Raw genomic sequence first — 16,430 nt, forward strand, 5'->3', positions numbered from 1 at the left:
TCTGTAATTCAACGAATTATTTTTTCCTGACTTGAGATTTATGTTATGGCTACAGCATGTATTGTTAAAAAAAAGGTTTTTCAATGAAAATTCTATATATTATGATAATAATAATAATAATAATAAAATAGGGCAGTCAAGTTTCCGTGAAACAATGCGGAACTAAGTGCAGCAGCAAACGTTTCCGACCGGATGACAATCTTTTTGGACAGCTTGCTGTTTACAGAACAACGTGGGTTACTGAGACACACGTTTCATGGCAAGGGAGTTAAAAAAAAAAAAACAATCAATGAAAAACTAGAGGACGCTAATATCTGTTTCTTATGCGTATAAAAAATGGGTAAAAAGCGCCAAAACCAAGACTCGGCGGAGTCTGACTCTCCGGTGAAAAAAGAAGTTCCGGAGTTCAATGGGACTGTATTCAAAGCTATGCTGAAAGAACCAAACACAACTATGAAAGGTGAGTTTTCAGTTTGAGTTACACACACCTCACAGATGGGACACTAAGTCATATTCGTAACTCAACCATTCGTGCAGCTATTCATCCATCCACGACGATGCAGTTAACGTTAGTATTTGAGAACCATCTTCCCTGCCCTCTGTGCTCTCCTACGTTTTGCTTTAGGTAATTTTTGTTATTTGTCGCTTTCAGGACTGGAGACATTCATATCAACCGCCAAGAAGCTGCCATGCTCTGACCTGTATGATGTGGTTGAAGGTTACATTAAAATCTCCATGGAGTGTGCAGAAATATTCAAATTGCTGGATAAAGAAAGGCTTATGGAGAGTGAGGTAGGTACTTTTCACGGTGGACGGGACTGACTGTCAACTTGTTGTTTGACACGTAAAAGCTGTAATCAAATCCTGCTTCTCTACAGATGATGCTGATTTTTGAGAGCTTGGAGATGATCCTTCTCAGGACAGCCAGTGACCTGTCCCACTTCAACATGGTTGGCAATGCTATTGTGAAAAAGACTGTTTCTAGCTACTTGAAACTTCTGCAGGGATCTTTCCATTCAGAGAATCACAGGTTGGTGTAATGACCTCAGTGGGAGGGCTTTCAATCCTCAGCACAGTTTGAAAATTGCCCTCTGCCCATGGCCCTTATGTTGTCTTTTCCACTGTACACAGGTTTGTCCGTCAGTGCCTCAGTCTTCTGTCTGCCATGGTGTCTCAGGGTCCAGAAGCTGCCAGAGAGATTCTTAGTCAGATCCATGTCAATAAAGCTCTTTCTGCACTGGCAAAGAGAAAGGATAAGAGGGTGTGGTGTTGCATTTGCCCTTTACAGGTTTCAGCATGTTTATTGGGTTTTGTAGATATGTACACTCACATTCTTGTGTGTCATTTCTCCAGGGAAGACCTGATGTCCGCATGGCTTTTATCCAGTTTGTGCTGTCCTTTTTGGTGTCTGGAGATAATGCCACAGTTGGGCAGATATTAGAAATCAAAGGTAATTATAGCTGCTAGCAGCATTTGTCAGGGTCCATGCAGATTGCAAGCATATGAATGCTTGTTTCATTTTTAATTGACAAGAAGCAAGACTTTTTAAATTTATTCATGGCAGTCATTGCTATATGTTGATGCTCTTGATGTATATAAATCTACTTTGAGAAACACTTGAAGCAGCCTATGACCTCCTGTGAAATCATGTTTAACAGGACTACATTTGTATTATTTGTTTGATTTATTCAAGCTCTGGAATGCATCCCATGTCTATTCATTTATACACAAATTGTCCTACTATGTGAAAAGTGTCAAAAGTTATCCTGGAAATGCATGTGCCATCCTGCACCGGCAGGATGGCACAAGTGGGATTTTAATTCCTAATCTTTGCTTTGAAAGACAACCACCTTACCACTCAATTACAGAGAAAATTAGAGATTTGTTACAGGAGCTTGGAAATTTTTGTTTGGATAATAATAAAGTGGCAGAGGATATGTCACCACAAGAGTTCCTAGCAGATGGGCAGAAACAGGAGCTCTACCCAGGGGCATGTAGTTTACTGATAACCTCTTCAACACTGCTGACCAGGTGCAAGGCCAGGAAGCCTAACCAGCCTCAGAAGCAAAAGGCAGAGAGAGGGAGGTCACAAAACTTACAATATTCACAACAATTTAACTGTTGGGGATACAATCCTGAAAAAAACATCACACATTAATCTGCCAGTTTCTGATATATTGTCAAAGACTTAAGGGAAAGTTGCTTAGAAAGTGCAGTACTTGCAAATCTGGGGACCTCAAACCTTGAACCTCTGTGTCCCCAGAGCAGGTGACTTACTGCACGACCAGGAAATCATGGCTTCTCACACACCTTCTGACAACTTGATGTCATATGCATAACTAGCATAATTTTTTTTGTTTTTTTAGGCTTAAAGCACTAACAACAGTTAAAACATTGGTGATGCAATTATGAAAAAAAACATCTCACATCATCCTGCCGGTGTCAGGTGTACTGACAACATTTGGTGACACTTACTTAAAAATGAGATGAAATAGAAAATGCTGTTCATACAATACAAATTAAAACAAGATATCTATTATCACTGAGAGCTCACTGTTAAACTGATCTGAACACCTTTGAAACTTATGATATCTAGTATCCAAAGAATGTCTGTGTCCATTTTGTTAGCAATTGAATGAAAACTTGTAGAGATATAGATGTTTAGCAGGGCTTCAGCAGCGGAGTGTCACTGCTTAGATCCCTAATAATTAGATATGTATTCATGTTTACACAGTGTACTCTTATCTGATGTGTGTTGATGGCATGTTAATTTGGTGTGTCAGAACTTCTGCCAGAGATCCTGAGTACAGGTCTGAAGGAGGAGAGGATGTCCATTGTCAATCTGATTTTGTCCACACTGAAGACAAGGGTAAGTGCTCAGGAGTTTAATTTTCCATTTAAAAAACAATGTATGGATTAAATAATTATGTTTGCTGATATTTGTCTTGCTGTAGGTTGTGCTAAACAAGGCCATAAGTAAAACGCAGAAAGTGCGTTTTTTCACACCTGCTGTATTAGCCAACATAGCATCTCTGTATAAATGGAATGGGATTGTGGATGCAACCACTGATGACGACAGGGTGAGTTATTTGCTGTTTTGTTTTTTTGTTTATTTTTTTTTAAGGCTCTGTTATCCAAATTTGCTTTTAAACCTGTGGGTCTAAATGCAATTTGTTTTCTTTAAGATGCTGGATGACTCAGAGCATGCTGGGATATCTGTCATTCGGGAGCTTGTTCACAGTTTCCTTCTTGACCTGTGTTGCTCTCGTAAGCATGGCATCAGCTTTCATGATGCCAGCTTTGGCACAGCTGGCAGGTAAGAAATCAGGTATTTGAGTTTACCTTGCACTCTTCTGGAAACTATTCATGCTGATTATAGGATTATAACATTTTTTTCCAGGGCCGGCAACATTGTCTTGCTTCAGTTTTTAGTGGGGCAGAAGCAGGCCACAGAGGATGAATTGGTGATGGAGCTGGTGGTGAATGTGCTGAAAGCTTGTCCTGACATGCTGTCTAGATACTTCCAGGAAACTCAGTATTCGTACACCCCCCGCCTCAAAAGTGCTTGGCAGGACAATGTCAAGTTACTTAAAAAGGTAATACCTGCCAGTAAATTTTGATTTTTATGAGGCTTCTTCAATATTGGCTTATGTCTAGCTTGTCTACTTTTGAAAATAAGGATTCTCTTTGAATTCATATGTCAGATCTACGAGGCCCAGCCAGAGATTTCCACAGTCTTCCAAACTCATGAGGTCATTCCTCTCCCCCGTCTGCTGTCCATGATCATGGTGATATCTCTTCCTCCGGTCTGTAACAAGGCCTTCTTCACACAGGGCCTTGGTGTAAGTGACTGAGTCTCACACAAATTCCTCAGCGCTGTTGCTGCAGTACTACAAAACACTAAAAATGTAACATATGTTGTCATGCATTGTCTTAGTTTCTCCTCTTGTGTCTTAACAGCTTGCCAACACAGCAGTGCAGCTCACAACTCTGTCCATGATGAATTTCATTTTAAAAAGAGCCAATAAGAATATAGAGTACCTCTTGGATAAGTCTGAGTGTCACAGCTCAGATGTATACACTTGTGACATGATGGAGGATTTGGTGCAGCAGTACAGGGAGACACTGAGCAAGGTAAGGTCAGGAAAGTGCTCGTTCAATACTCAAAAATGGTATTGATGCAACATTCAACAACTCAAGTCTCCACTTTTCACTTGCTGTTCCAGATTTTGCCCGATATGACGAGTATTGTTGCAAAGTGGCAGTCACTTAGCAAGAAGGAAAAGACGGACGGTGAAGAAAAGCCGATCAAAACTGAAGGCAGTGTTGAACAGACAGATAATAAAAACGAAGTGCCTGGTAAAAAGATTTACATTACACATATATTGTTTATTCAAATCAGTCCTGTAAAGTAAAGGGGATGACCAGCATTTATTTGTTTGCCTGTTTTTGGTGTGGTGTGTGCACGTTTAGCAGTTGCTGAGACAGCTGAAGTGATCCTACTGAAGACTCTGATTCTTCAGGTCATATGTCTTTACCAGAAAGTTGTACCACATCTGGTTGGCCAGTGTAAATTTGACTTCAGCAAGCTCTTAAAAGGTAATGTTCTTTTTCTTGTCCTTTTTTTGTTAAATCATTGACTCCATATATAAGTCATATGTTTTGAGTATGATGCTGGTGGTTCTTCAACAAAGCCTTCAAAGCAGATTTTTTTTTAACCTCTCCAGGGATTGTATCAGAGAAAGGAGTGAGGGAAGAAGTTCCCCCAGTTTTGCAGTATCAGATACTGCAGTTGGCCTTAGACCTCCCTGCAAGCAAGTTCTCCTGGTTCCGCATACAGGTGAAGAAGTTACACCACTGATTTCATTTACTTTAAAGGTGTTGCTCTGTAATCAGCATTGTTTCTGATGTGTTGTATATTGCTGTGTCTTCCCAGGATGTTGCAGATACAGAATCATCTTCTGGAGAGAAGTCAGTACTGTACCTCCTTCTCAAGATGTTTGTCAGCAGCAGCAGCAGCAGCAGCAGCAGCCATCTGAAAACCTCCACGCGGATGCTGGTTCTAAAAGTAAGGAACATTTCTAAAAAAAAAAAAAAATTCCTGTGCATTTGCTGTCAGCCTGCATGAAATGTGAGACATCGGTATTTAGAAATCATGAGTAACTGCATATCTTCCAACAAGGCAGGTATTCGACTTGATCATTGTTTACCCCAAATATACACCAAATTAGTCAACTTGGGCAATCAGACTGTGGGTGGAATTCTCTCCATTACAAAGACACATTATCAACAAAAATTAATAGAACAAAAACTCAAATACACTTTTTGAATACATAAACACAAGTTCATCCCTGTTCTCTGACTCTTGACTCGATGTCAAGAGTCAGAGAACAGCTTGGAGAAATATTATTTAATTTTAGCGCAGAGCATAATGTCTAAATGAAATGTTGGCAGTTCTTCAGCTACATCGGGGAACAGTTTAATCCTTACAGTTAAAAAAAAGTTGTTTGTTCATATAACTTGAAAGAGCCTCAAGCATAATGATACTGTGGTAAAACTGCATATTTATGAAGTTACTGAAATAAGAGCAGCATTGGCTAAGTCCCAGTGTTAATATTTATCTGCAAAAGTTTCATATAAAACTTTACTCCTCTCTACTTTCTCTCAACTAGAATTTGCTGATTTTTATTCCTTGCCTTGTATTCAGGTGCTAAAAGACAGTGGGGTATTTGAGTACACCTGGACTGAGCTTGAGCTCTGGGTCGACCAGCTAGCAAGAGTAGAGACAAACCAACAGGAGACTGTCATTCAGTTCTTGGAGAGAGTAAGCTCATCTATGTAACATCTTTGTTTAAATGTCGATTCCCCTGTCTGTTACATTGTTACCCTGTTAGTTAGACAAAATAAGACATTATGAATCCTGATACGGGAGTTATAATTGATAATGAACTCCTGGTCTCTCACCTTAGGTGCTGGTGAAACTTGTGTGCAATTCTCACACATACACAGATAAGGTTGCCAGCCTGGTCCAGGAGGCAGCTTATCTGCAGGCTAATCTGAGTAGCCAAGAGGGTGACGCTGCTAGTATCCCAGTCTCACACATAGATGGTAAGCATTTGCAGACTGAATCAAAGTCAATTTCTTTCTGTCATAAGCATATCTGTGAAACCTATTTTGTACAATCTGACAATGTCTCGTAGATGTCTTAGACATGCTGGATGTCATTATGGAGGGTAATGAAGGTGAAATGGAGGAGTTCGGCCCATCTCTGAGTGAAGACCTCATTATCCAGACCTTCCCCTTCAGTGTGGTGGTACCTGCTGCTCTGGAGGCCCGAAACAAACTGCCAGCAGACAAGGGTAAAGCACTTCTGCCTAAATTGGGGCAAATAGCAAAATGTTGAGAGTGGAACGATGCATAAACTGCAAAAATGGCTATGGAGTTTACACACACCAAAAATCATTTCTGTTGCAGGTTAACACTGTATAATTTGTTGCATCAAAAGTGCAATTTGAAATGTGGTTTCTCCAACCCAATTAAGTATTTTAAAACGAGTTGTGTTGTATGATGTAATGTTGACAACCATCTGTCTTTTCCTATCTCAGGGGTGGTCTATGAGTACTTGTCTGCGGTGCTGTCAGATGTGCTGCACTGTCAGAGAGAGCCACTCCCCCTCTGTCTGGCTCTGCTGCAGTATGATAAAGAGCTTTTATCTGCAGAACTCTCTGCTTCTCCTCATCCCTCCATCATACACCTTCATCAGTATTACTCCAAGTGGCTACCACAGCAGTGCCAGGAGCAACTGGTCAGTTGTTGGTGGAATATATTGTTTAACTCAAAGGGCGACACACTTAATAATTATCTTAAGTAATAGTAATTTTCTTTGTATAGAAAATAATCATTCTCTTTTTTTACAGTTCAAGTCCTCTGAATGCCATTCAAAGGGATTGTCAACCCCCATTTCATTCACTGCACTGATGAAATCTGCGTATAGCCAAGGACCAAGCGCTTTACTAGAGGACACCTTCAGGAAGAATTTAGAAGGAACTCTAGCTTCCATGTCCATGGCTGATTTTCCAGTAGCAATCAAGCAGATCTTACTCTACATAAAATCCACAGTGGAAAACGTTGGCACGGTAAGAACACAAAACAATCTTACTACTCAATAAATTGCTAGGTTAAAATATACACCACACATCATATCCCTCTGCACAGTTCTCCAAAGACATAGGAACTGCTCCCTTGAGGACCTTAATGGGAATACTCCTGGATTTGGTGACCAAGCTACAAGGCTTTCATGAGACTACAAACTCTGAGCCAACAGCAACAGAGAACTCCAAAGAAGGATCAGACCTCTTCCTGGAAATAAACGAGTCATCCCCAGTAGAAGCCAATAAAGAGCAGGTTGGGAAAAAGTTTAGCTTTTACGATGACTTTTATTTGATGGAAATATTTTCTTTGTTGAAGCTTTGACCAACGTTAGCAAGTTTAATTCTTCTATATTCTACTATATATTCTAATATGACACCCTCTGTCTTTAGATCCTTGTTTCTGCCCTTGGCTCCATACTCAAGCATCCATGTTTGGAGCAGTGGTTTCTGGCTCTGGAGCTGGCTGCTTTGCCTCCTCACACTCTGAACCCTGTCAGGCTAAAGCATCTGTGTGCTCAGCTGAATGATGACATTCTGGCCTTGCTAAAGACCAGTGCCCCCACTCTCTGTGATCTTGGTCACCTGGAGCTTATCTGTAGCTACATGGGGGCAATAGAAAAAGCTGTGCTCAAGGAACTGGTGGAGAAGGGGTCCCAGCCTGCAAAAAAGCAGTCCAGACCTTTCCAGGCCCTCTTGTCTCTGCACAGCTACATGGATTCCTGCAATCTGAGAGAAGTGGTTTCGAAGTTGCTACTTCTCCCCCAGGAGAGCCTAATCTTTCCCAGCAGTGAGGGCACACAAGCTGAGCTTAGTGCCTATGGTCATGCAGCACTGCAGATCCTCACAGAGTCTAAAGCTAACTCTTCCCATGACCACGCTAACTTTCTATCTCAGGCACACCTCCATGGCCTGAGCACTCTGCTGCTGTCCTGTTCCAGCCCTGCGCTGGAGGCCTTCCTGCTGCAGACTCTGTCGAGTGAGCCAGGCAGTGCTAAACTCATCCACACAGATGTGCTGCTGCACTGTCTCCAGTGGCCTCACCCAGACACTCAAGCCATCAGCTGTCTACTGCTGCAGAACTGCTCCACACACCGCCTCTGCTTTGAGATGTGGTGCCTAGAGCCAGCAGACATGGAGAAGCTCTCAGACCAGACAGACAGATTCCTTCCACTAATCAGAGCATACCTACAGATGGCAAATAGAGAAGACCCTGCCAGGCCAAAAGATGGTTCGTACTAAAAACATCTCCTCTATTGTCTTGAAGCATACATGATTTATGTCACTATTTTTCTCTCATTTCAACTTTTATATTAACTTAGATATGCTCAATATCTGTGTGTTATAGTGCAGAAAGAGGTTTTAAAGGCCTTGAAGCAAGCACTGCTCGCCAGATTGTCCCAGTGTGTTCTGGGAAACCTGACAGAAGACTCAGGAGCCCAGCTTGCTGAAACACTAGCCAGTCTGATCAAGCTCTCTGCAAACATCAAGGACATCAGGGACTTGATCAACAATCTGCCCAATGCTCTTCAAAAAGTGGACAGTTTTGAAAGGTATTTATTAGTGCTTAATACTATAAGTAAATTATCAGTGTCACAAGGTAACAGCTAAATGTTGTTTTCTCTTTCAGATGGCAACTAGTTGATGTTATTACTGAGAAACTGGCTGATTGTCCAGAAGAACAAGAAACCTGGAGGAAGTCTGTCACCACCGCTGCCCTCAAGTGCCTCATCACTGCTTACACTCATTCTAAAGATGAGGCCTTTTCCCGGTCAGAGCAAGAGCAGAGCATCCTGGAAAGACTGCAAGGACTCCTAGTGGGTTTATTTTACTCACACATGCATTTTATGATTTTATTTAATGCATTTCATAACATATCTTCTTTACACAGACATCAGCTGAAGACATCACTGCAACTGAATGGAACAGTTTTGTCAAGAATGGACTGAAGTAAGATATATTTTCAAATCCATTCTACTAGAAAGTTGTCACATCAAATTGTCTTTTTTTTCAAATCAGATACCTAAAAGACCTTTTTTTCCCACTGTAGATATCGCTACAGAAATCACCACTTTCTGAACACACTGAGCAAACTGTTGGAAGTGATGTATGGTGGCAGTGAAGTCCAGAAGGATCTGATTCCTTTATCCACCATTCACATGATGACCAGCAGCCATTCTCTGTTCCTGCCCACCATGTTGGGCTCGGATGAAGACCCTAGTAGGTGTCAAGCTAAAGGTACGTATGGATCAGAATAAAATAGAGAAAAACATTAAATTACAAACCTGAAACCTTGTCTCTAATTTTTTTTTTTTTATTACTAAAAACAAATGTGCTTGTTTTGTTGTCATTTCAGAAGCACTAGTGTCCCTACTTCTCTGTTTAGTGAAGAAATGCTCAACAGTTTGTAACATCAATCACTTTGTTGTACTTTTGGGAGCATATGGAGTAACACTGAGTACTTCAGGTAAAACAAGAAATCTAAGTATTTTTGTGTTTATGTGTTTGTTGTCCTTTGGTTCTCTTACACCTTGGTTTGGTTTGCAGATCAAAAGCTGTTACTGCTTCTACAAGAATATGAAAGAAACAATGTCAGTCTGCTGAAATTCCAGTAAGTTGCATTCAAGTTTATATCTTTTACATGCAACAAGTGCACTTTTTTGAAAACACTAAATATGTGTTTGGCGGCAGGGTTATGCAGTGGTTAGCATTGTGCCTCACAGCAAGTGGGTTCCTTGTTCAACCCTGCTCTCTGTGTGGAGTCTGCATGTTCTCCCTGTGTCAGTGGGGAGTGTGTCTCCGTGTACTCTAGCTTCCTCCCATGATCCAAAGACACATAGGTTTGGTTAATTGGTGACTCTAAATTGGCTGTAGGTGTGAATGTGAGAGCGAATGGTTGTCTGTCTCTATGTATCAGCCCTGTGATAGTCTGGCAACCTGTCTAGGATATACTCATCCTCTCCCCTACTGTCAGCTGGGATAAGCTCCAGACCTCCCGCAACCCTTAATAAAATGAGTGGTTATGGAAAATGAATGAATGAATAAATATGTGTTTTTGACTGCAGATCCTTCTTGTGGGGCCGTGCAGCTGTGGAGCACCACAAGACCAGGAAAAGCCTTGGAGCTTCTCTGTGGAAGCAAACCAGCTCAGATGACTTGTTGGCCCTGCTGAAAACTGACAGGATGCTCTACACGATTGCGCACTTTCCCCAGCAACACAGAATCATCCTGCAGGTCAATATTTTATTTCATAGTTAATGATAATAATAATAGTAATGATAATGACGATAATAATGATAATGATAATAATACAACATACTTATATAGCGCTTTTCAAGGCACACAAAGACGCTTTATAAATTCAGGGAATAAGAAGTTACCTTTTAAAAAGTCAGTTCACCCTAATCACAGAACAATATTTTTGAAATACCTCTTGTGATTTCAAGCAATACAGAGGAAATGGTTTTACATGTTGTTTTCAATACTTTGATCATCGCAATTGAAATCCTGTTCTCCTCCATTGTGATCAAGTGACTGCAAAAATCTCAGAGAGCAGGCGCCTCATGTACAAAGGCTGCGTCCTTGCCGCAGTGGCCGCGGGCTCGATTGTGACCCACAGCCCTCTCTCCATCCTTCACACAAAATCTGTCCTATCAAATAAAGGCAAAAAAAAGTCCCAAAAAATATCTTTATATTTTAAAAAATCTCACAGGTGTATATCTAAAAACTTTTGCAAATAACAGAAAAGAGATAGGTGAAGAAAATGTAATTATTAATTGGATAAGTTTTTAATGTCTAATTTTTTCTCTTCGATAGGATGATAAGGAGCCACTGTACAATAGCAATGCAGTTAAGGACCTTGGGGATTTGTATGATCCCCGTTTTCTTTTGCCTCTATTCAGCACCATACTGCAGCCAGGTGAGTATATTTCATTGCTGTTGTCACTGCTCCTCATCAGTTAAGGTCACCACTGCTGTATAACTGTGCCATTTTCTCCTTTTTCTTTGTGACAGAGTGTGTGATTGACTGCCTCAAGTTTGTATCCAGTCATGCCCTTGGACTAACTGTAATGGCTCTAAGTAGCTACGACCCAAATGTGAGAGCGGCAGGGTACCATGTGCTGAGCTGCTTCTACCAACACCTGGAGGGTGCTCGGTTTAGAGAGAAGAGACAGGTAAAGTGTGAGGGAGGTGGCGTGTGAGTATTTAAATAATATGTGTGGAAATAACATCAAGAAACACTGATGAGCTTGAGTTTATCAAACAGCTGCTGTACTTGATGGACACAGTGAAGAATGGAATTCGACAGCAGAATCAAAGACTTCCATTTGTCCTGACCACTTACATTGCCAAAGTGGCTCAGCAGATGCTCAAACCTGGTGTGTAACTCTGAAAACTTGTTATTCCCTGATCAGAGTGATTGGACCCATAGTGTTTACGTAACAATATTTGTTTATTTGTATGAGATGTTTTTCAAACTGATAAGGATAATTACAAAGTAACATTTAGATTTCTATCTTTTTGATTGCTCTGTTGAATATCTATATAGGGCATTTTTTTTTTTTACTTTTGTCTGCTGCATGACCTCCTTTGCCCTCAGGATCACTGACCCTTTTACTTGTTTTCCATTATTTCCCAGAGGACCACATGTACGTGGTGTTAAACAGGTTTCTCCTGTCCCATCAGAGTTTGGATTTCAGGAGAGTCCCAGAGTTCTTCAAGCTATTCTATGGCTTTGACTTGGAGGTATTTTATATATATAATGCTGACAACATTGTTTTTTTTCTTGTACTGCAATTCATTAACCATGTCAAGGAAATTCTACCCTGAAATAAATAAATGATTGTCCAAATAAACTCTTCTTGTGTCAACAACATTTAACCTTCATCTGTTTGTTTTGCTCAGCACATGCTGTTTTTGGACTAATGTTATCTGTGTTTATGAAACAGTGTTAGCCGTGAGAGTATGACTGACTGACTGACTGACTGTCCAATATTTCTGCAGCATAAAATGGAACGTGAGTGGATCTTGAGTGTGCTGGAAGAAGGGATAAGTGATGGACACTGCTATGAACTGTGTGAACAACAAGGCATCTTTCAGACCCTTCTAGGCTTCAGCAGCAGCCCCCTGTGTGATGAACATTCCCAGGTACGCAGTGTACGCAATGATGCAGAACATGAGCAGTTAAGTCAAAATGCTCTGAAATGCATTTCATAAGTAAAACAAATAGAGGTTCACCTAATGTACATTTATTTGCTTCGTATCTCTCCACAAGGCACAGATTATCAGGGTTTTGTGCCAGGCTGCCCGTGTCAACAGAGCAGCTTATAACCTCACCAAGAGCTGTGGGCTCCTAACCTGGATGATACAGGTGGCTGAAAAAAGGTAAGCTGGAGAAGAAGGTACAGTCTTAACTTTGGCGCTTTATTTTGATAATAGTTTGATAATTGATATATTACTGCAATAATTTCTTTTGCCAGTCTCTCGTTTTCAACATAAGTCTGTACTTCTTCCTCAGGAGTGTAGACCAGCAGCTGCTAAGTGCCATCATAGATCTGCTCCATGTGTTGTGGTTTACTAACCTTGGGCAGAAAGAGAAGCAGGTGGATGGAGCCAAGAACTCCTCATCTACAGAGAAATCTCAGAGCTCTGTGAAGTGCCTCCCACTCCCACTCATCAGCGAATTCCTGTGTGTGGCATTAACTATCAGCAGACGCCTCAGGTAAAGTACCGTAACTTTCAGATATGTTTAACTTAAGTCACTCTTCATTTACTTAAATTTAAGTTTAATAATACATATAAATGATAGCTGTCCTTTGGTGAAGAATGTCAGTGTTTGTTTGTTCTCCTCCCATCAGGTTACGTGTGAAGGCCGCTCAGCTCAGCCTATTTGTACAGACTCTTTGCTCTATACTGAAGCATCGTGGGACGGCACTCAGTGTAAATAAACAGGCTGACCGGCTAACATTCCACCCACAACCTCTCTCTTGTACCGAAGCCCTCGCTCTGCTTCTCTGTTGGGCCTCCCTGTCCCACAACACGGCCCTCTTAACCCAGATACAAGCTTTGTCTGAAAAGCACAAAGTGAAGGAATTGCTGGGTGAGTGCTGTAAAGACGTTCACACGGAGCACGTCTTACAAATACTGCTGTGGTTGTCTTTCTGTCAAAGGGATGAACAAACTAGGGTAAACACCTAATGGAAATGGAAATAGATTGAATGGTGGCAGAAGAAGTCTTAGAGTAAGCTTTTTGAAATGCAAGTTTTCAAAGCAACTGGAGACAATGAAGCAAAAGAGGCCAAAATTGATCTGTGCCTAAATTACATAGTAAAAAAATGCAGGTTGAAACTCAACAAAATAAACATGACAGACACAAACAGTGTAGGTCTTAACATATGCTACTAACCGTCATGAAAACTTAATATGTTTCATTTTGTAACTATGTTTGCAATTGAGTTTTAATTACTTGATTTACATGCGTTATTTTTTTCAAGACTGTTGCTAAAACAGGGATCTTGTGTAGCTTTGATAAGTACATCATAGCTAACTATAGATTGTCAATAGTGGAGAATGGGAAACTATTTTTCTGATTTATCACATTTTTTCCCCTAATGTAACTGATTTGTAGCCAAAAACCAAGTCTTGGTTTGCAATTAATTCCGTTCCGTTAAAATTATGTCTAGCTGATCCTACAAGGCATTTGAAAATTTAAAAATAAACCTAGAGCCAAAAAGCTACTTTTATTCCCACAAATGATGCCGAATAATTGATATTAGGCTTTCAGGGCCTACAATTACGCCAACCATATGAGAAAATTGACCAGCAGCACTTATCAATTACCGCTCCAAGATGTCTGCTCTGTTGTTGACCCTGTGTTCTCCTCTCTGTAGGGAAATGAATAGAAATGAGGCTTAAAAGGTATCAATTTGTAACATGTGATGGCATTACATGCTGGACTAGTTTTTCCATTACAAACAGTAGAGAAATAGATATTTGTTCCACTTCACAGTATGTAAATCATTCCTTATACCTTTACTGGCAATAAACATGGTTTTGTTCATCTTCCTCCCCAGGGATTGGGAAGGATAAGGCCCGAGGTAAAGGCTCCTTTTCCCAGGCCTGCATGCAAAAAGAGAACCTGGCAGAAGATGCTGAGGCTGAGAAACAAGAAGAGAGTCTCCTCACAGAGTGTAAATTTTTCCTCAGCAGTATCTTTGTTCACTGGGAGCCTGTGTTTCCCCTCTCTGAGCCCCAGCTGGCTCAGCCAAGAGTCAAACTGGATCCCAGTTGGTTGGCCACTGATACTGCACACCTGCTCACCAAGTGGTCCCTGAGGTGCTTGGTGGAGGACTCGTGTGATGAAAACAGAACAAAAGAGTTCTTGCACTGGGTCCAAAAGGCAGTGCTAAAACACAGAGAAATTATGAATGTTGTGTTTCTTGATCCCGTCATGAAAGCCGACATTCTTCAACTCTACCATCAGGCCTTTGAAGCTCAGTGTCACTCCAGCGTTTCAGAAAGAGTGCAAGTCCTCCAGCTTTTTACCGAGATTATGATACGCTTACTAGAGACCCAAGGCCACCTTCCAGAGTTACATCATACAGTCATCTCTGCCTGCCTGCCAGAGGCCACACATGATCAGTCTAGACGTGGTAAGAGCCTGCTAGATTGTATACCAAACAATTCCAGTCGGTCAGGGCTGTGCCTCGCTTAAAAACTTACCTCTCTACTCCATAATACTAAAATATCTCAGTTGTGTTGAAACACTTGAGTCATCTAGATTTTTAGAGCAGGGGGGCCCAAACTTTAAACAAAGGAGTGCCAAATTTGACTTGATGGGAATGTCATCAAGTCGTGTATGATGTAAAATGATTTAAGGGCCCAGATGCTAAATCTGTGGTAAACATTGGTGAAAAGTTTAACTGTGCTTCAAGTAAGTGATCATGTTTTGATGTGGAACTGGATTTTTTTAAACATTTTTGCTATTTTTTCATTAACTATCACATTCATTGATAAAGAAAATATGATATGTGTCCTAGGACTGTTTATCACTATGTGATAGAGATCCAGATTTGTTTCTGTTATCAAAATAACATTAAAAGAAAAGCATTTACTTTGTCCAATTCAGCAGAGTATTATGAAAATGGCGAAAGACATTGTTAAGCTTTGCAACATTTATTGTAGTTCCAAATGTTGCTTGAACACATTACTAGAAATCTGTTTAATTATATAGCACTATGTGCACCACATTTGCATTACGCTTAGAGGAGATGCTTGATTTTTAAAGATAACGCAGATGTAAGCAGTTGTAATATAAATTGATTGAGTCTCTTGTTTTGTCCTTTTCAGAAGCAGGGCTGTTTCTGTTGTCATCATATATCCATGAGCTGTGGAGCGGAGCCTCGTCAGCAGAGCTTTTTCTGTCTCATGTCAGTTTGGTGAACAGAGCCAAGTGTAAGAGACAGAGAGCATCCAAATCATCACTGACTCAAACAGCCATCAGATCCATCTGTAATGACATCATTACCATGAAGAGTTAAATATGACATCTGAACACTACTGTGTTCGCTGAAATAGACTTGATCATTTTGCTGCTTTGTTTGATTCTTGTAAAAAGACTTAAGATATTTTGTATAACTATCTGTTATAAAACATCGATTTACAAATCTGTTACAAAGTTTTTAATGTTTTTTACATATGGTTCCTGCTTGACCTAATTTTAAATCTTTGTGTACTTGTATGCAAAAATTTTGGCCTTTAGAACATAGTGTTCACATGTACACACATTGCAGTTTAAAGCATGGGGTAAGGATAATAGTTACATAACATTGTGATAAATGGTAAAGCAGCCTTGCTCTTTGTAGGTGTTCTGTGTAATGGAAAGAAAACAGCAACTTTCTCTTACACACTGCAGCAAAATCTCTCATATAAAATTTCTCTGCTTCCCTGGCATTCTTATCACAGTCATGTTTTCACAATTCTGATTTTTAATTTGTGTCCATCACCTTAATTATTAACATTTTGTTCACATCCATTAAAAGTGCACTCGTTCAGATTCAGCCCAAGGTCAAGCTGTTGATGTTCTTTGACTTCCACTGATGTTGGATCTTTGACTCCTGCAACAATAATAAGAAAGTTTTCAGGTTAAAGTAGAACTTTGTAGCTTTAGCCTATTTTTGCCTGTGTGGCCATGGTGTGTGTGTGTGTGGATAGACAGATAGATAGATAGATAGATAGATAGATAGATAGAGATATATTTTATTTATAGTAAATCCACTTACC

The 16,430-nt window shown here is 40.4% G+C and overlaps 1 protein-coding gene across 2 annotated transcripts; it reads left to right on the forward strand.

Moving 5' to 3' along the window:
- The first annotated feature begins 206 nt into the window (after positions 1-206).
- On the forward strand, positions 207-16,214 carry urb1 (URB1 ribosome biogenesis homolog). 2 transcript variants are annotated; one of them, XM_049576992.1, is made up of 39 exons: positions 207-460; positions 653-792; positions 879-1,030; positions 1,132-1,261; positions 1,354-1,450; positions 2,784-2,869; positions 2,955-3,080; positions 3,186-3,316; positions 3,401-3,596; positions 3,705-3,842; positions 3,961-4,134; positions 4,227-4,359; positions 4,474-4,599; positions 4,728-4,840; positions 4,937-5,068; positions 5,708-5,824; positions 5,970-6,108; positions 6,201-6,359; positions 6,606-6,805; positions 6,918-7,136; positions 7,216-7,404; positions 7,542-8,379; positions 8,497-8,701; positions 8,779-8,965; positions 9,040-9,098; positions 9,199-9,386; positions 9,505-9,615; positions 9,696-9,759; positions 10,214-10,382; positions 10,965-11,067; positions 11,163-11,323; positions 11,416-11,527; positions 11,788-11,894; positions 12,153-12,296; positions 12,424-12,533; positions 12,667-12,870; positions 13,007-13,248; positions 14,222-14,800; positions 15,498-16,214. In XM_049576992.1, exons 1-39 carry the CDS (start codon positions 337-339, stop codon positions 15,686-15,688), a joined length of 6,795 nt encoding a protein of 2,264 aa, XP_049432949.1. In that variant the 5' UTR covers positions 207-336; the 3' UTR covers positions 15,689-16,214. The 2 variants fall into 2 exon arrangements, with proteins under 2 accessions (XP_049432949.1, XP_049432950.1); XM_049576993.1 differs by having other exon boundaries at positions 4,477-4,599.
- The last annotated feature ends 216 nt before the right edge of the window (positions 16,215-16,430 follow it).

This window comes from Epinephelus fuscoguttatus, linkage group LG5 (assembly GCF_011397635.1).
Source record: "Epinephelus fuscoguttatus linkage group LG5, E.fuscoguttatus.final_Chr_v1".
NCBI lineage: Eukaryota > Metazoa > Chordata > Actinopteri > Perciformes > Serranidae > Epinephelus > Epinephelus fuscoguttatus.

What these genes read in the sequence shown, in the direction of transcription:
- urb1 (XM_049576992.1), top strand. Translation starts at nt 337, where the DNA reads ATGGGTAAAAAGCGCCAAAACCAAGACTCGGCGGAGTCTGACTCTCCG. An exon ending in CAACCACTGATGACGACAGG is followed by an intron (nt 3,081 to 3,185) that starts GTGAGTTATTTG and finishes GTTTTCTTTAAG; the next exon opens with ATGCTGGATGACTCAGAGCA. An exon ending in AGTAACACTGAGTACTTCAG is followed by an intron (nt 9,616 to 9,695) that starts GTAAAACAAGAA and finishes TTTGGTTTGCAG; the next exon opens with ATCAAAAGCTGTTACTGCTT.